The sequence below is a fragment of the Corvus brachyrhynchos genome, unplaced genomic scaffold (assembly GCF_000691975.1).
Source record: "Corvus brachyrhynchos isolate BGI_N302 unplaced genomic scaffold, ASM69197v1 scaffold142, whole genome shotgun sequence".
Classification (NCBI taxonomy): domain Eukaryota; kingdom Metazoa; phylum Chordata; class Aves; order Passeriformes; family Corvidae; genus Corvus; species Corvus brachyrhynchos.
Genome location: NW_008237226.1, coordinates 11,125,116 through 11,144,822, shown reverse-complemented (window position 1 = coordinate 11,144,822; position 19,707 = coordinate 11,125,116). Strand labels below are relative to the sequence as shown.

The 19,707-nt window shown below is 40.4% G+C and overlaps 1 protein-coding gene and 1 long non-coding RNA gene across 4 annotated transcripts in view; one reads left to right on the top strand and one right to left on the bottom strand.

Annotated features, from left to right (window-relative positions):
• Nucleotides 1–484: 484 nt before the first annotated feature.
• Nucleotides 485–19,707, bottom strand: part of LOC108445460 — a 31,470-nt gene continuing 12,247 nt past the window's right edge. The window contains exon 4 of one of the 3 annotated variants that reach the window (XR_001860329.1): nt 485–4,512. This is a non-coding gene — a long non-coding RNA (uncharacterized LOC108445460). Of the gene's footprint in view, nt 4,513–17,241; nt 18,152–19,707 lie in introns of those variants that run through there. The other 2 variants (XR_001860327.1, XR_001860328.1) reach the window with 2 other exon arrangements.
• Nucleotides 9,237–17,058, top strand: FERD3L (Fer3 like bHLH transcription factor). The gene has a single exon (XM_017729381.1). The coding sequence runs from the start codon at nt 15,839–15,841 to the stop codon at nt 16,403–16,405; it is 567 nt and encodes a 188-aa protein (XP_017584870.1). The 5' UTR covers nt 9,237–15,838; the 3' UTR covers nt 16,406–17,058.

The following is a 19,707-nucleotide window of genomic DNA, read 5'->3' as shown; positions in this document are numbered from 1 at the left end:
CAAATACTGGAAAGCATTTCAAATTACTTCCTTAGGCAGTACTACAAACCTGGCCTACTGTTTTCAATAGCTATAGCAACTGAAATTATTCCTCCTGTAAATAAGTAATTTTATTCTTGGTTTGTCTTACCTTTTCCCAGAACATTCTTATTAAATTTATATAAGCATCCTTCTGTAACAGGCTGATTAAAAGAGAAGAACTGCATTTCATCCTGAGCTCATGTGCAAATATTTCCTCAGTTAACACATCTCTCCATTCCCAGTAGGATTAGATCATTGTATGTCTGATATTTCATAAGAATTTGCTGCTGGTTTGATAAACTGAAAAGACGGCATCGTCTTTACCACAAAGCTTCTTTGCCCCACAAAAAAAAAAAAAAAAAAAAAAAAGGCCATACTGTAATAAATAATAAATATATAGTACAGCTTCCTAAGATAGATTCCAAGAATTTTATGTGCTGTAATTTAATCCTTAGAAAACCAGAGGATATTAAATGAACTAAACTGTCTTAGCCAGAAATCTCTGATTTGGGCTGCTCTTTGATGTTTATATCTGAAAGTCTTTGATGTCTTAAAATTGTTTCAGAAATTAGAAAAAAATCTTGACTTTGTAAATCATTTTGTGATTACATAAATGACAATATGATGATGAATGGCACAGTATTCACAAAAATGAATCATTTCTCTGAATATTAAGTTAATCAAAAAACCAAGATTGTCTAGTATGAGCTCCTAGTGCTTTAAAGATCCTTTGGCACTCCAGATGCACAATGAAACAAAAATAGTGTAGCCTTATTATAAGCACCTTTCCACATCTGCAATCCTGTTATATAATAAACTCTTGTTCTTTTGTAGCAAGATTGCAGTGGTTCTTTTTTTCTTTCTTTTTTATTATTAATTTGAAACATGTGGGGAGAGGGTAATCCAGTAAGCCATAGGCATTTCATATCAGGGCTTTCATGCAATCATATGTAACGTCAACCATCTGGGTGGAAGGATAGATAGAACTTGCTTTATATCGATAGACTGTGAATGATAGCAAGGAGCAGAAAGAGTAGAGTTCTAATGAATATTACATATTTACTTCTACAAACATAGGCCCATTGATGGAACAAGCTGGTTTTGCTATTAAATAAAATAGCAAGCACTAGGCAATGTTTGTTGCATTTACAGCATTTCGAAAGTATAACATTGTAAGTGGATGCAAATGGGTACACATGAAAAACAAAAGAGAACAAGGTGCATGCATATACATGTGTAAAAAGAGAGATTTCTGCCAGCAATGTATTTTTCTGATTGGTGAAAAAATGACATTTTGAAATTCACAAAACCTAGTGATTAGGTAGACAATTAAAAGATAATAATTTAGAAACCAGATGTCTGCTTCCATTTTGAGCAAAGAGAAAGCATTTTCTCTGAAAACACATTCATTTATTGTTTATTTTCAAAGTGAACCTTAAAATTAAATTACAGTGTTTGGAAGAAAAAAAATTAAATAGACATCTGAAAGAAATAGAATCTATTTATAATTTTACCTTTTTGATGTCAGAAGATATCCTAGAGGAAAGCCTTAGGGATATAAATTCTTCTCAGACTTACAGTAAAGGCATGCAATTTTTTAAGATGCATTATCCTGTATCAAAGTTTTTTGAAAACCTGATAAAAATTTAAGAGTTCGTGCATCTGAAAGATTAAAACCAACAACCAATGCAAACAGTTAAAATTATTTACAGTCCTGTGAAATCCAAACTGCACACATGTGGAGTACTCTGTATGTTGTAAAAACTGCAGTTCAGTCTGGAATTCTGTACAATAGAAGTAGAGAGAAAAATATATGGCACGCAATATCTTTGCCTGTAGAGTACAAATTAATGAGTTTCTACTGTGTGTTTAAGTAACATATTGTCTAATCATTAAGACAATTCTATGCTGATGTTTTCTTTTAATGCAGCATTCTAGGTGTTTATTGTCTGTTCTCTACAAATGACAGAATAGGAACAAATTCCAAGCTAAGAAACTGAACACTGAAATTACACTCTGTTTGCATGAATAGTTTTGTAAATATTAGAAGGCTAATCTTCCAGATTAGTTTTTTAGATAGTCAATAGTTTGACTGACTGTTGTTGCTGCTTGCATGAGTAGTGAGCATTCTACACCACTCCCAGCCTTTTGCATTCAGTACTTCATTTTAAAGAAGAACCAAAGCCGTAAACCAGGAAATCACTTAATAACTTAATAAGTTCTCATGAAGTGAATGGCACTACTTCTACATGGGTATCTATGAACACAAGTAAGTGGTTTGCCTTTTTGGTACCAAAAAGCTCAGACCTATTGTATCAAAATATTCTGCTGTATTTAATGTATATTTCCTCAGATGCCACAAACACAGATACATTCAAGAGCTTTTATTTTAACCTAAATAAACTATTCATGGAAACTTTTTCAGAAACTGAAGATGAGGGAACATGCCTTATACTCCTGTGGGGAAGAAGAGTGCTCTTTCAAAGGAAAAAGACAATGGGGTTCAGAACTCCAGATTTCAAGGATCAGAATCATAGAAATGCAGTTTGCAGGGGATATTTGGAGGTCTCTCCCACTAAAAGTTTACTTTTGCTAGCTGGCTCTAGTTAAGACATATCTTAGTGCTACCCTGCCCAGGAAGAAAAAGGATGTTTCAGTACTGTACAACCTGTCTACCAAAATTAGGATGTTTTTGTCATCTTTGTATCTCCCCTTCTAGTAGATGTGGGTTGCTAGGTTGCTGATAGATCATTCCTTAGTCTCTTTGTCAGATTAAACAACTCCAGCTTCTTCAAAATGCATCACTGTAACCTCTTGGTTTTTGGCATCCCTCAGATTCCAGAGGGCTCCAAACTAGGCTTCGTTTTCCTTATACAGCTTCACCAGTGCCATCACAAGACAACAATAACTTCACTTGGTCTGATCCCATGCCCCCCCACCACTCCCCCCAGATATAGTCCAACACATGGTCTACCTTCTTTGCAGTTTGCAGTACTGGTTTGCATTCCACCTGTAGTCCATCACAACCTTGCCATTTCCCAACCTGTGTGGGTACATGAGGTTGTTCTGAGCCAGATTCAGAATCCTCATGATGTTTATGTTGGTCCGATTCTCAAGAATCCTTTGAATTAAAGCTTTCCAACTCTTCATGTCAATCATTCTTCATTATCAGTAATATCTGCAGATTTACCTGAGGACATATTCTGTGTAACTACCTAAGCTGTTGATGGAAATGCTGAACAATATGAGTCCCAGTACCAAACCATAGGGTACTTTGCTTATTACCAACTGGAACTCAAAGCATTGATTCTACTACACCTTTACTGTGGTGGTAGAGCCAATTTGCAATGCATTTAACAAACTGTTCTTTCAGTCCATACTTCCTCAGCTTTCACAGAAAATCCTTTTGGGGACAGTGCCAAAAGCCATCCTGAAGACTGGGTATCTGTTATTTTCCTCCTGGCTGTTCAACAAGCCATCTCATGACAGCAAGCAATCCAGCTGGTCAAGTCTGAACTAGTTATTCATGATTGCTTTCATGTGTTTGAAGATGGATTCTAACGGGGCATGCTTCACAGTCTTTACAGGGATTGATATGCCTTAAAATTGCCCAAGTTTTCCTTTCATTTTTCCTAAAGATGAACATAGTGTTAACCATTTTTGGTTGCAAGGGATTTCCCTGATAACCACAGGGTTTTTTTCAGACACTGTAACATTGCAAACTCTGCAGCCAGCTCTTCCAGTGGCCTTGGATGAGTGCCATCCATCTCCATTATCTTTAAATTTCTCTCAGAAATACTTACCATGTTTCTACTGCATTATTTGGTTTCCATCTCTTCACCAAATTACATTGGTCAACACAGAGGTGTAAGATCAGGTATTACCTGTGGAAACCAAGACAAAACTCACAAAGTCTACTTCAACTTCTTCTGTATCGTTTCTCAGTAGCTTTTCTACCTCAACAAACTCACATTTTTTCTTAATTTTACTTTGCAACTAACTTCAGAGTCTTGTTCCATCACCTTTTATGCCCCTGCCTACTTTTAGCTCAGACTAGATATTGGTCTGCACATTGTCTCTAAATACCAAAGAAATGTATACTATAAATGTGCTTTTTCATTTGTTTTCTTTCCACTTCTTGCATGTTCTCATTGCATTTCAATTAATCAGAAAAATTCTCATTTAGCCAAAAGAAAAACTAGTTAGAGGTCTTAGACCAGTCAAGTGGCTGTATTAGGCTGTACTGGTTCCTGATGTTCCAATCATCACTTTCTGACTTGTGAAGCTGAAATGAGAAGGGATCTCCATAGCCTGATAGACAAAATTGGCTTCTATGTCTTCTTGGTGATTTTCTGTAAGCAGTCTGCTCAGGAAACATGAAAAGTAAAATGGGAAACAGTGGCAGGTAAAATCTGAAAAGTCCCGGTTTCAGAAGGGACCCACTCAATTCTTTTGTCTTGTTTTCTGTCAGTGTTTGAGAATTTCTCTCAGCTGTGGAAAAAAAAAAAATAAAGTTTATTTTCAAACCTTTGACTTCTTGCCCCTTTGAAGCTTTTATTTTTCCAAGAATTTTTTGTCAGCCTCAAGACCAGCTGCATAACAATATGTTCTATCATCAACTGAAAACAGCACCTGTGATTGTAGCTGCAGAACGGTATTGTAAATTTCTTCTTTTTCACCCCTCTGAGAATTATTTTGTAAGAGTTCTAACATGCATATGTATGGCCATGGGGAAACTTTGCTGAATCCATTGTGGCTGAAAAGAGCACCGGGTTAAGTATGTCTGTTAGAGACTTTATGTCGCTACCTAGATTTGCAGTTGGTTTAATTCAATTTATTAATTTTCTTTTAATTTTTTGGTAATATAATGATTTTGAATATTAAAATGTTATTAGCCTGAACTCCCTGCTCTCCCAGCTTCTTTAAATCATTGTTTCTATGTTTGTCTTTGAATAATAAATCTAATAATGTCAACTCTTTCAAAAATACACAATGCAGTTAAAACGTGGTTTAAAATATACTGAAGAAGTTAACTATATTACTAAATAGCAAATGAAAAAAAAAAAGAACAAATTATGTGATCGCTTCAGAATGCATTAAGAAACTCCCTTTCAACACAGGCTTAGAGGAATGACTCAAGAAATCCTGGGAAAAAATCTCTCATAGCAATAAAGGCTAAACCAAAACCACCATGGCTAATCTTCAACATCCTAGGACACTCCTTCTAACTGACTGCTGTGTACTAAGGTATATCAAGTTTTTAATTCACCGATTTTCTACCTGAGCTAAATTAAATGAGATTATATGTCCTTTTTTTACTTCTGAAAAATAGGAAAGAAAATAGATTTGCTCAATTTTTTTCAATCTTTCTGGAACTAAAGATAGAATGGATTGTTCCGTTCCTAACTTATTTTCTCTGGATCTGGTCTCACAAATGAGATAATCCCAGAGAGGTTTAGCTTTGAAAGCAAAAGCGAGTGATTTGACTTTCCATAAGTTTGTGAGCCAGGATTATCTATCAATTAAAGAATTAAGCTAGTAGACCAGACACAGTGGGTTTTTTCTTAGCTTTGCAACTAATGTATTTCAGTTACCCAATGCAAATAATCGACCCTGCTTCTCTTCAGTTTATCCTTTCACAAGGTGATATACTTACACATTTTGCTGGTGTAGTATTTACATGCCTATACTTGCAATTTAGACCCTTTCTAGCAGTGTTTGAATAGAAGCAAGTATGAAAAGACAAAGTAGCAGAATAATATTACTTTCTACTACTCACTCTAGTGTGAGCAAAACATGCCATAGCCGGGACCCTGTATTTATGTGGGTAGCAGTAAATATCTGCAGGTCCTTCTTTATGTGTTTACATAATTGCACTTGTGGTCTGGGGATGTTTTAAATGCAAGGATGAGTTTGTCCATGACTCACAATGTCCTTTGTGCAAATGAAATTGATGCTGTCGTTCCTCACTGTTAGCCTGGGGAAAATCCCTAACGGGGACTGGGATTTCGTTATTCAGTAATTCTCTGAAGCTGGGCAAATCTGAAGCAAAGATGACCTGGGACAGGACGTGAAGAAACTGCATTTACATCAGTGAATGCATTCTATTTATAGAATAGGTGGGCTATGAGTTCTCATTCCTTACTCTCTAGCTTTTAACATGCACTTGGGTACATTTATTTATTTATTATTTGCTTTCAAAATTTACTACTTACATATAGTTTTATTTGCTATTGTGGCCTCAGATCACAGTGTCCATGTAGCACTGCAATAGTTACTATGGCTTTTAGGTTCAGCCTTCGTATATTATATTTTCCCTTCACTGGACAGAGTTTGGAATTTGAAAGATTAGAAACATTTTCGATGACAAGATCTTTGGGCTTCATCTGTGTGTGGTAGCCTTGCCAGAACTAACTCCATCCTCCTACTAAATCTCCAACCTACTGGAGAGTAGGAAAGGGTCCACCTTTCCTCCACACCACTGCCATCAAAGTAGTGTAGACACACAACTCCTCCTTCCCCTTCTCCAGCTAGGCTATGACTCTGGTTAGATCTTCCTCCTTTTAAAATACACTCTTTTTTTGGTCATGATGTGCATGAAAATGAATTTTTGTCTCATCTTCTGGTAATGCTAAAGTGTTCAGTAATAGCTGAGCTTTCCCTCTTACTAGTCACAGAATAAATATGGAGGAAGATTCAGTCCTTGCCTGGAATACCCTCTAATCTAATATGTGATGCAAAGCAACATGTTTGTCATAAATCAGAGGGCGTAAAAAAGTCTTGCCTTCCTCTTCATGTTGGGGAGGGGCTGGGACAAACACGTCAACAAAAGTCATGTCTGCTCTTCTTGATACTCCCAGGGCAGCACTTTCCCAGGTATTAACTTATTTGGTTCCAAAAACCTTTTACTCATTCATGATGATTATTGCCTTATAACTACTGATAAGCACCAAACTCTGTACTATACAAATATTTCACTTTTGTCAGAACCTAAAATAGAAAACAGGAGGGATAAAAAGTGATGCAATGACCCATGTATAGGGAGGAGGAGAGACAGCTTTAGCATAGCTGTTCAAAAAAATCTGGTATCTTGACTCATTCATATTTCTAATAACCTCAAAAGTTTAGTATGTTATTTTACTTTTACCCAAAACAAATGAAATTGCAGTGTAGGCACCAGTATCTATGTGTCAATGTGTCTATGGAACAACTACACTGAAATTTCTTTTTTTAAAGAATAGCATGACCAGGTTCCTGAAAATGAGGTATTATTTTGTATTCTAATGAGAATAAACAGAGACAGCTCAAATAATATTTAAAAACCTACATGTAAATTCTCCAGCATGTAGTGAATCATGTAATTGGAAAAAACAACCTTACATGAGATTTTGAAGTAGTCAAATGCTTACCTTGCCCAGATTTTTCTAACAAAATTATAGATTCTTTCATCTCAGTTGGTAGTGAGCAACATGTTTCACCACCTTTGAAACATTTTCTAAAGAAAATGCAGATTCAGGAACATTCAAAACATTTAATCTCGTACTTTAAAAAAATATGAAAAGGAAAAATAAGACATATTAGTGTTTTCTATGGCACAGATTATTACAGATGTAGTAGACTGGAAAAGTTTTTACTGTGAGTTGAGCATGAAAGGTTGAATCAAAAAAATGGGTTAAAAATTATATGACTTAAGTAAATGGCTTTGGGCTTCTTTACCTTCTAATGTTAAACCTATAAGAATATATATAACTAATGCTAGTTCGAGTAACTTTACTATTGCTATTAATATTTTTATTACTAATAACAACATGAATTGTACAAATCAATTACACTGACATTGATGATCCCTTTTTATTCTGTAATCCAGTCAAAATTATTGTGTGTAAACAAAGCAACTGGGAAATCAACTGATTTCCTCATCCTTCAAAATACTGAAAATTGCATCTTTTTCATAGGAGTATATTTTAAACACCTTGTTTAAGACCTACCCTGCTAGAGCAGACTACAAGTTCTATGGCTTCAAATATTCTAGATTGCTTATACCTTTCTGTTAATGTTGCCAAATTTCTTAATGATTCTATGGATGCTTGAGCATGGTAAATTAGTGCAGCTCTGAGCTGTTGTGCCAGACAAAGGCCTGGGATTGGATAGCCCCAACAGCAAGTGAAAATGGGCTCTATGATTAGAGAGAGAGAGAGAAAGAGGGCAAACAGAGCCGTGAGAAGGGGGAGTTTGGGGGAAAGACTGATAAACCTCAAGAGGTGAGAAGACTAAAGCCCAGGAAGGTACGACTAAACCATGTTCCACATGGAAAGTAAGGAAACCAGCCTCTTTTCCTCAGTCTTCAGTAGTAAGACCAGTTGTTCGCCAGGTACCCAGGCCTCTGAGCTGGAAAAAAGGGATAGGGAACAGAATGAAGACCCCATAATCCAAGGGGAAATGGTCAGCAACCTGCTACATCACTTAGACACACACAAGTCTAAGTGTGTGGGGCTGGCTGGGATCCACACAAGGGTACTAAGAGAGCTGGCAGCAGTGCTCTCTGTGCCACTTTTCATCATTTATCAGCAGCCCTGGCTAACCAGGGAGGTCCCAAGTGCCTGGAAGTCATCAAATGTGAGGACCATCTACAAAAAGGGTCAGAAGGAGAATATAGGGAAGTACAGGTCTGTCAGCCTGATTTTATTCTGGGAAAGGCCACAGAGCAGATCATCTTGAGTGCCATCAAATGGCATGTACAGGACAACAAGGGAGATCAGGCCCATCAGGCAGGAGTTTATGAATAATCCTGCCAGCAAGTATCTGTGAAAACTTCTGGCAAAGAATGTTACCTTCCCCCAGATCCCAATGGCAGAGGGCGGAGAAGATTTTGCTGCATAGTTTAAAAGGCAGTAAGCAGCACAATAGGTCTAAAGATTTCAGCCCTGCCACTGACATACATGGGAATAATGTGATAGAACATAGGATGAAAACTTCCATTTTACAGCTCATTTTAAAAAAATCTGGCAAATAACAGTAATGCTGATGTATACTTTTTAAATTACATTAGCAGAATCAAACCTTTTAGGTTAGTAAGCAATCGAAGCTTACTCCATGTTGTTAATAAAAAAATGTTCCAGATATATATTAATAATCACTTGATGAACATATATTACATATAATTAATATGAAAATAAATATTAAAAATCATATACCATACATGAAGGGACCAAGTTCTCACAGCTGAATACTTTAATGGGATCTTCTTAAGGTTAAAAGGCTCTAGAACACAAAAGGTTCCAGAAGTTAAATTCTAGATAACTCAAATTGGAGCTATCAATTCGAATTTACCTTGCTGTTCTGTTTGCCATAATTCTTCTGTTTCTATTTGACATTTGTTCTGTTCCTGAGTTCCATTTGCAAACAGAAACAATATATTCAATCCACATCTACCAAGCATATGATATGGCAGTTGCTAAAGCATGAGAAATGTTTTTAAAAACTCATATGAGATTTTAAATCTTATGTTTAAATCATTACTTATTTACCACAGAAAAAAGAAAAAGGGTGAATCACTCAGCAAAAATAAGCAAACACTGTTCATAATATTAGCTGCTTCCAGTGTGTTGATTGGGAATAAAATGGAAATTCAGTTGGAAAGATACTATGTGATATGGTAACTGGAGACTATTGTCATAAGTATGCTCAAAGACACAAGCTGTTAAGAGCCATTAAGAAGGACTATGAAGAAAAGAAATTCCATGCCCTTAGAAGAATACCATAGCCAGAAGGCAGCAAGGCAGTGGATAGTTGAGAAGCTTGGCAAAGGAAACCTGTTTTCTGGAGATGAGTTTCAGTTCAATCTCCTTACTAGTTGCAGGAGATACACCTGTGAACTCTCAAAAAATCTGTAAATTCCAGAAAAAAATAGAAAAGAATGGCAAAGGATGAATCTTGGTCCCCCATCAAACATACACTTATTCTGTTGATACATAAGCAAAATCTTTATATAAACATAGTTTTCAGACTGACATTTCCCTGCATTTTACAAATTGTGAGAAGTGGAAGAGAAAAAAGCATTAATTAATGGCTCTAGTACATAATTATATAACAATAAAATTAAATAATTGTAACAAAGATTTGGAAAAATCTAGACTTCTAGGTAAAGAATGCATATTTTATTGCATTCCATTTCAACAAAAAATATTTATGTAACAAAATCAAGATTAAAGAAGCTATGTTTGAATAACATTACATTTTTTCATGCATGCTGATAAAAAGCCAGGAAATTCAAAGTTAAGTTTGACATTCCAACCTTAATGCGTGTCCTGTTCTCAATCCATCCCACCCCTAAGGTTATGATTAAGGAAAAAGTATCATTCATAAAACTTTGCAAGCATGATGAATCCCATCACACCCTAACCACAGCTGTTCATTTCATTTGTCTCTGATCTACCCAAGATTAGGATTTCAAACATTTTGTTTGTCATTTGGTCCCGTATGGGGAAATATCAACAGTTGCTTCTTTAAACTCTTCAAATGGTGTGTAATACTACTGTAAATAAAAATGAACTGCACTTTATTGGCAGAACATACCTAGTTTTATTAGGTTTTGCCCAAAATAGTGATTTTTCCTAATGATTTCCTGTGTCAGGGAATAATGACGTTACTGAATGTCATATTTTTGTGTGAGACAGCCAAGTTGTGAAACCTGATCTTTGTAAGTAGGTGCTCGTATTCAAATTGGAGTCCTGTTAAAGGCAAGCAGTGATGCAGGAATGTATTAATACAGTCAGATGCACATAGGATCAGTGCCTGAAATTACTGCTAGGATCAGACTGTAAAGCTTTGGCTCACCGGATATATTCTGGTTTTCAGAACAGAACCAGTCCCTCAGCTGAACTAGTAAGCTGGACTTCACCTGCTTTGTGAGAAGGGATTTCTCACATATATCATCAACATAAGGAATAAAGTTAATTCTTAAACTGTCTATATGGGTAAACTATTTAGGAAAAGAATTTGCAGAGAATTCTTACAGCCTCAAACTCTAGTCACCGCACTAATATACCCCAGTTTTGTTTGCCTACATACTCTGGATATACATCTTACTGTTTTGGTTTTTTTGGTCTTATTCATACACTGCTAATTCTAGAGCTGAGGCTCATCCTACAGAACTGAAGCCAATATTTCCAAGCTTCTCAGACAGTCCGTCAGGAGACACAGACTTCAAGTGGACCACAATGTTCACTACAGGTTCTCCTATCTCTGTGGGAATCAGAAGGTCTCCATCATAACCTGATGCTTGGATAAGATCCAGCAGTTTGATAACATGAGCCCATTTCTAATATCCATATTACTTAATTGATGGAGTTGACCAATTCTTTCCGCAAATGAGATCTGGGGAAGTCAGGCTGAGGTAACTTTGTCCTCTGTCCTCACCTCTGTACACATCACCTGTCTCTAGTGTACCAAAGGCTTTCCCAGCCGTTTCACCCAGCAAAGCACTGGTTCCTCTGGTCTGTATTAGCTTTGACTTCGACTTCATCAGCCTCTTCCTTTCTGGTTTTGTTGTAAGGCACTCGAAAAGGTACTGACTTCAGTCAATTTATAATTCATTTTATACTTTTTGTTAGACCTCCTTCATCTTCACAATGGACTCAGACACAAAATCTTTGAACATAAACGCTATCACAGTCCAATGTTCACTGCCTATTTAAATTCATAGTGCATTAAGACGTTAGAGGACTCCTTTACTCTTCCAATGATATCACATTCAATCACATTTTGCTATGCTTTCATCTGAATAGTATGGCATTCTTCTAGAATCAAAGAAGCAGTTTTCAACTAGCTTTGCTTAAATATTTCATTTTTTATATTAATTCGTCAGTGGTGTCTGTAGTGCCTTCCTATTCACCACTGACTGAGCAAGTATCAGGATGAGATATTGTCCAAACCCTTTCTATTCCCTTGTGAGCTGGCCCCATCTCCACACATATATTCTGTACTGATCTCATCTGGCCTGCCAGAAACACAAACTGTGAGTCCAACAGGACAGGAACTGACCTGTGTTTTGGGGTAGTAAGGTCCTGATCCATGGACATTACTGCAATTTTAAGTTTAACAGGAAGATCAGACAGCTGCAATGTCAATAATTTGAAAGAAATTGCATTAGTGTGCCACAGACTCCTTCTGTTTCTGTTCGTCAGGCCAGAGTTTGAAAATGACAGCAACTGTCCAACTCTTAATGGATCAGTTAAAGGAGAGAAGACTTTTTCCATTCTACAAGAAAAGTGTAGACATTTTTTTCAGTTGCATATCTAACTTTTTGTGGTTTCCAAAGCAGACAGTATCTTTCAGGGCCTTGCTTAATGAGTCATATCTGATGGAGAGTACCTACATATTTATGCATCTCAGGGTCACCACTGACTTCCAGTGAATTTTCCAGTAAAGCACAGGTCACTGATAAAATCTATAGCATCTCAATTAATAATTCCAAGCTATCAGAGCGGCTGTATTTTCCTGTGTGATATGTGGACAATTTTCAGCACAGGCACACAGCACATGAGGTGATAAAAGGAGTAAAACTATTTCCATAAAAATTCACTGAGTTGAAATACGTGTTAACTTTGCTCCTGCAAAGGATATTTGCCTAAGAGACTTTTTAAGAAAAAATTATTTTCAAAACTGTTGATGACTGGAACATAATTAGGGCTGGACAGGAAAGGATATATATGCTTTTCTGATAGGACTAATAGATGAGAAAAGTTGTTGCGGTTTGGGTTTTAAACACAAACCCTGCATGAGCATCAAGAATCATGTTATAGATGTTTCCAAAGAAGAATAATTTTGGAAATAGCTGCACAGTGGTTTGAAACTGTAGCCATCAGTTCTTAGCATCTCTAAGCATCTTGTAAGCAAAAATTTTAATTGATAAGCAAGTTAAATGAAAATATAGGATAAGAGAGGGGTGAAGGAAGGTAGGAGTCATAGAGCAAACTACATTCTTATTTAAAACAAATCTAGAATTCACTTCGGATCACCTAATCTGGTCTGAAAAGATTTTGGAGTATCAAAGCAGCCTCTTATGAGAGTTAATTCTGCTTCTCTGACAGTCTTGCTTTGTCTAGGTGCTGAAAATCTGTGTCTTGCAGCATTGGATATTCATTATACATTTCCTCAGCTCTATACTTTCCCCAAAGTGACAAAAATCACCAAATAAAAAAAAGTGTCACATACCAGTGGTACCACAGTTCACTGAGTTTATTCTATATAATCTAAAATAGTTAATATAAGAGGAAAAATCAATATTTTAGCAAAGAATAAGGAGGAATAGAAAGTGATACAAAGCAGAAAAAAAACCCTATTTGATGAGAGAATTCACCTTGGTAACAAGTCTTCATTTTCTGCTAGGACCTCCCAGTCCTGTCTCAGTCCTGTCTTTACTGCTTCCTTTAAGAAGCATTAATCTTCCATGGTTTATGTTCTATTACTCTGTGATGCATTATTAGCTTGAAAAGCTTCTCCTTTTACATTCTTGCATTATAAACCTCTTTCAGCTCTGGTTGTCTTTGTAGTTTGTGTCCTGCAAAACTCTGCAGCTAGAGAGGTGAGCAAGGCCTTCTTTCTGAAGACATCTTGGTGAAGGACAGGTCTGTCTGCTACTAAATGCTGGTTTCCTACAGGATGGTAAATTCGTGTGGAGTTTGACATAGAGGTGATGAGTCCGCATTTTTCCATTATTTTATTTCATTATCTGAAGTAGTTTTTTATTTTGATAATTTTAAATTCTGTACTGATATATCTTTCCTGGCATTTCCCCTTAATTTATACCTCCATGTCTTTAAATAAAATACTTGCCACCTCACCTAAAAGGAGGCCAAGTCACGGTCCTTTGTGGGTCAGTCATAAACATATATCTGATCTTTCTTCCACCGACTGTTTTTATATAACACTCAGCATTTACAGCTTTTCAACTTACTTTTGGATGCACTCTGGGCAACACCTCTCTCAACAGATGTATTACAGCTCCTCCTTCCCTCATTGCTTCATTCACCAGGTGTTTTATTGAACCATATTTGTTACAAATAAGCAAGTCTCTGAGCGGCTCTCTCCTTGCTGGCTAAGAAACCTCTTAGCCCTAGTAAGAATAAGGCAGTCCCGCTGTTCTTCCCCATTTACCCAGCCCCAGGCAGGCCGTCGATGCAGCCGCGGCGCCGCCCATCTCTCAGCAGCGCCGGTGGTGACGGCGGGACAGGACGGGGAGAGGCTGGCTGTCGGCCCGGAGGAGGGGGTGGTGGCGATGTCCCCCTGCGGCACCTGCAGCGCTGCCAGGGCCACGGCGTCCGGCTGCCCCTCTCCGGAGCTGTCCAGCGTACCTGCGCTCCCGCGCACCTTGCGCGGCTCGCCCGCCCCGCTCGCCCCCGCCGCTGGGGAAGAGGGGACGGAAAACGACTTTCCGGCCGCGTCTTTCCCGGGAAAGGGGATGCACAGTTCGCTCGCTGAGTCGTCTGTGACGGCAAATCCCGGTACGCTGCGGGAAATGTTTGCGGTCCTGTAGGCAAACAGAAGTATTTTCGAGGAGAGGGATCTTTTGGCCGGCCCCATCCACCACCTTTGATCTCATGGGCTTTGAAATCCCCTTAGAAATTAGAGACTAATTAGCCCCAAAGCGAGAGTGACAACAATGCATGACAACGGCTAATACTATGTTTTAAGAAGGCATCTCAGGAGTGATGGGCAGTCACTCCTGAGAGAGCTGTGTTGTACAAATCGTGTGCCAAACAAAATCGATCCGATTCGACCGCGGTGTATCTGACACTGTCAGGGATTTCCCGGGCCGGGTTGTTTATTTAGGGAAAGTCTCTGGTGCGGAAGGGTGAAGACGGAGCCCCTCTTCCAGTCTCCCACGACAAAAGCAAAACAATCCCCAGCGTCTGTCCTCAAGGAAACCTTGATCAAAGAAAGGTATTCAGCGGTGTCGGGTGTGTGGGTGGGTGTGTTTTTGTGCAGTTCACGGCATTTTGCAGTATGTATCCAGCGTTATCAGTGCGTGAGCTCAAGTTGATTCCTCTGTGCTCTACCAAAGGTGTAAGAGTAGGACCAGCTTATCCTCCCCTCACGGGCCGGAAGAAGGAGTTTCAAAAGAAGTGCTATGAGATTGCCTGACCCGAAATGAGCTTTACGAAGCAGCCTTCTACTGGAAAGATGTTTGAACTCTGACTGAAGGGGATTTAGGGGGAATGGAGAGACGATTCCAACAGTTACTACTGGGAATGCAATATCGGGTCCCCTACAATGCTTACTTAGGCTAATGGAGGTCCTGTCATTCAGTTCCCATTGCGCTGGGATACAGAGTAAACATTCCCCGGTGATCCTCTGCATGCAGGTCCCCTCTTCAGGACATCATTAAAGGCATACATGCAGTTGCCTGACATCAATTGTCAGCCGGGCTCTCAGGGTTCAGAGATCCCGACAGAAAGCAGGAAAACAAGCCCAGTGGAGACCCGGCTCTGCGGCTGGGGGCTTTAAGGAGGCTGAAAATCGTTTGGTTGCGGGTGTATAAGAAGAGACAAAAGTGCTCAGCAGGTAAGAGCGGAGGGTTTTGCCAAGAAGGAACTGTCCTTGATCGCTGTGACAGGATTGACTCGCTGGGGACTCCTCTCTCGGGAGCGTCCACGCGTCCCTGAGGGGATTGCCTGTCTCCTCTCATCAGCATCACGGCGAGAAATTTTACAGCCGCTCTTTCTAGTCCTGCTAATCCTGTTATCCGGGGGGTTATAAATATTAACGTCGCTTGGGCTGGGGATGGGGGACCAAATTAAGCCCTCTCTGAAGTAAGATGTCAGCCAGCCTTTTCCCAGCCCACCGGCGCCCGGGGCTGCTGGATGAGCTGCACGGCAGAGCCCCGCAAGTGCCCTGCCCGGAGGTGCTGCTACGCGCCTCGCTGCTGGATTTCGTGGCCGACCTCTCCCTGGGCAGCCCCCAGGGAGCCCCCGGGGCCGGGGCGGGCCTGGGGCTCTGCGAGGTCACCGCCGGGCCTCCCTTCGGGGACAGAGTCCTGTCGCTCCGGGAGGGAATGGGCCGGGGGCTGCCCCTGGCTGCCTTCGGAAATGGAGATCCCGAAGACGAAGAAGAGGAGGAAGAGGAAAGGATGCGCAGTTCTTCCCTCCTGGACAGACCCAGGAGAAAGCGGGTCATCACCTACGCCCAGCGCCAGGCTGCCAACATACGGGAGAGGAAGAGGATGTTCAACCTCAACGAGGCGTTTGATCAGCTGAGGAAGAAGGTGCCCACCTTCGCCTACGAGAAGAGGCTCTCCCGGATAGAGACCTTGCGCCTGGCCATAGTGTACATCTCCTTCATGACTGAGCTCCTGGACGAATGCAGCAGGCAGGACGCGAGTTAGGGAGTGCCCTGGCCCGGCGGGATGCGGCTGGGGCCGGGCATCCCCCGCGGCGGCGAGCAGGTGGCCTCGGCTCCTCTCTCCTGGGGAAGCAGAGCCGTAGCTCCTGCCTGCTTCTCACACCGCAGCCAGGACCTTGTAGGTGTGGGATGCAAAACCAGGAGTGTTCGGAGAAGCGTGCTCTGAGGTCGGGAGGAGTTGAGGAGAAGATGGATGGAGAGGCTCAGTGTGTTGCAGATTTGTTAATTTTTACAATTTTTGTAAACGGAAGGGGGGAAAAACTGAGGGGTCGAGGCCCTTTGGTTTGTGGTATGTTGCCTGCTTGCTTTAAAATCTTTCCGATTTGTTGCTTTGGAGAAAGACTGGGCCGGGGCAGTGGAGCTCTTCCAACGTGCAGAACGGGTTTCCAGCGGGTTCTGTTCCTGCCCAGCTGCCTGCCAGGGAAATCTCGGCCTGTGCATTTTAACCCAGCGCTTTCTGCCTTTTACAAAATAAACAACAACTCCCTTTTCTTTGAAATCCAGTCTGCCAAGTCCACGCCGTGTGTCACGGGGCCAGGGAAGCCGAACATCTGGACACAACCGCTTGTTGTCACGATTTTCTTCCCTGGAACGGCTCTGTCCTTGCGTGTGGGCGGCCAGCGCCGTCGCTCACACCGGGCGCACCGGAGGGGCCGGCCTGGGAAGCCGTCTGAGCCCTCCTGAGAGAGAAAACTTGTGAGTTTATGGGCTTTGGTTCTGAGGACGTCCAGCGGAGGCGTTTTCTCTCTCTTTCTCTCTCACGGCACATCCCCCTACACACACACACACACACACACACACACACGCACACACCACGTTTCATCTCTGCAAGGAATAAAAATAATGACATACTTTCTGAAAAGCCGGAGCGGGAGGAAAGGGGGAAGCCCGAGCAGGCATACCCCGCGGATGGGGACAGGGCCCACTCCGGTGATGGGGACAGGGTCCCCCCCGGGGATCTCTTTTTAGCCTTACCTATTGATGCCTCGCAGGCATCTCTGAAAAGGGGCGAGATGCCGGGAGAGCGGCAGCGGCGGGGGGTGACCGTGACCGGGCTGGGAGTGGGGCCCAGGGTCTCCCCTAGAAGCCTCTCCGACCCATCTTGATGTGTCTCTGCCCTCCCTTGCCGCTCCCCTCCCCACTTCTCTCTGCTGCTGGCACCCTTCTTCGCTGCTGCTGGGAAAGACCTGGATTTCTCCCCGCGTTGCAGCAGACGGGCAGCAACCATCCTGCTCAGAATCCGGTCCACCCGCATTAAACTGCCCGTTCAGGGCAGTGGTTCTGCATGGCTTCGTAGGACAGCTTTTATCTCCACTACATAAAATTACCGTGATATGAGTGAAATCAAGATTTACTCTGGATTCAGGCTAGTATAGCTAGGATCCCGTGTCTCTTTTATTTCTTCTCTCGTGTTTTGTCAGCTCTGTGGTGATTATTCTTCTTTTCCTCATTCTATTCACTTTAATATTATCATGAGAGGTCTAATATCCTGTATTAATACTCTAATACTCTTTCTCTTTTCACTTGTTTCCTTGGTTTCTTTTTCTACTTGTTTTTGTTGACCTCCCTGACTCCACACATTGCATCTGCTCTCCATTTGTCAGAATGCTTTTTTTTCCAAGAGGCAGTAGGATAGTTAGCGCAGCTGGATCCTTTCTAGGAACTGGGGGGTTTCGCCTCCTCAGATGGTTTTGTGTTGTTTTGGGGGTTGTTTTCTTTTTTTTTCCCCCTAAAAATAAAACGAGAAAAGGAACTACGAACGAACAATGTTCCAAAATCAACAACTCTTCACATAACCCAATCTCCTTTTAGTTACCATCATCTCAAGCAAAATGATGAAGACAAATTCTTTATGGACAATGAAATATGCAATTTAATACTCACTTCTTACCATTATTTCTCTATGATCTCTCACAGTATGATTATATAACTTTTCATAATTTTTCTTGCTCATGTCATTGGATAAAATTAGAACTCTATGGCACATAGAGTCTTAAGTTAGGAGATTCATAATGTAAACATGTCTGTAACAGATAATTCAAAAATTATTGGTTTTCTCTTCTTTGTTTTATAACAAAACACTGGAATTTGTTCAAGATCCAAATTTTTTCATACTTGTGTTAGAGACTAGAGAAAAGCAGAAAGAATATGTTACATTTTATTTTTAAACACAAATGGATCTTGCATTATGAATCCTGATTTCTAATTAATCACTGGAAATTTTGCAGCAATAGAAACAGTAGTAACATTCTTATATGAGCCACTGGGAATAAATCATTAGAAATTAAAAATGCAGTTGTGGTAAAAGGCAATGAACACAATATGGAAAAAGCACAGATAAAATTCCAAGATGCATTTTGAGCTGCCTCTGGGCCACACATTGATTTCTATGACCTGAAAACCTGATAAAATGGGCTTTTGTTTGTTTGTTTGTTTGTTTCATGCTTTTCCAAAACTGATGAAGATTTACCAAAAAAGCAGGCTAAATGCAATTTTTTCCCAAGGAACCAGGGTTAAAACATGTCCTTGTACCCATAAAGAGCTCAGTGAAACAGCAAGATGCCGTACTAACCCATTCCTTAACCTCTGTGGATGTGTCAAAATCCTGGAAGCTTAGTCTGGTAAGAATATAAACCAATTATGGAAATATTGCAGACAAACTTCTTGCTGGAGTGCAATCCCATCTCCCTGAAATAACAAAACTGTGGGGTCCTTTCTCCCCTAATCCTTGTCTCAGTCCAAGAGAGTTGCATTCTAGTCTGTGGAGTCAGTAGAGTACAACACCCTGTCAGGTTTGGGAAGACAGGGAAACCCAGACCCTAACAGAGTGCAAAAGTGCTGCTAACTTCAGCAAGGCTTGGATTTCACCCACTGGAGGGAAAGGCCTTTCTTTCCCTTGCTCAGAATCCCTGCTGCCACCAAGGCTGAGTCCAGCTCCTCGGTCTCCCCAAAGCACAGTGCCATTATCACCGCATTAAGAACAAAAACTGACAGTGTCAATTACTTCTGGGAAAAGATAATAAGGGGCTTTTTAAAGCCTTAGAGCTGTTTGATCATAGCCCATTTTTAGATCCTAGTCTGAGGCTGGTTTGTTTATGTTCTCTTTGGCCACTGAAGACTGACTTTTGGTAGAAATTTGAGTTCCCTTGAAGCTATCATGTTACAATTAGTATTCAGACATGTAAACCAAAAAAATAAGACTAAATGAAATCATATTTGAGAGACATTTCGAAGCTTTCAAAGAGAAGTATAAATAATCAAATGACTTTGCAATCTCTAGTTAGA

Coding starts and splice junctions, on each gene's coding strand:
- FERD3L (XM_017729381.1), top strand. CDS start 15,839: ATGTCAGCCAGCCTTTTCCCAGCCCACCGGCGCCCGGGGCTGCTGGAT.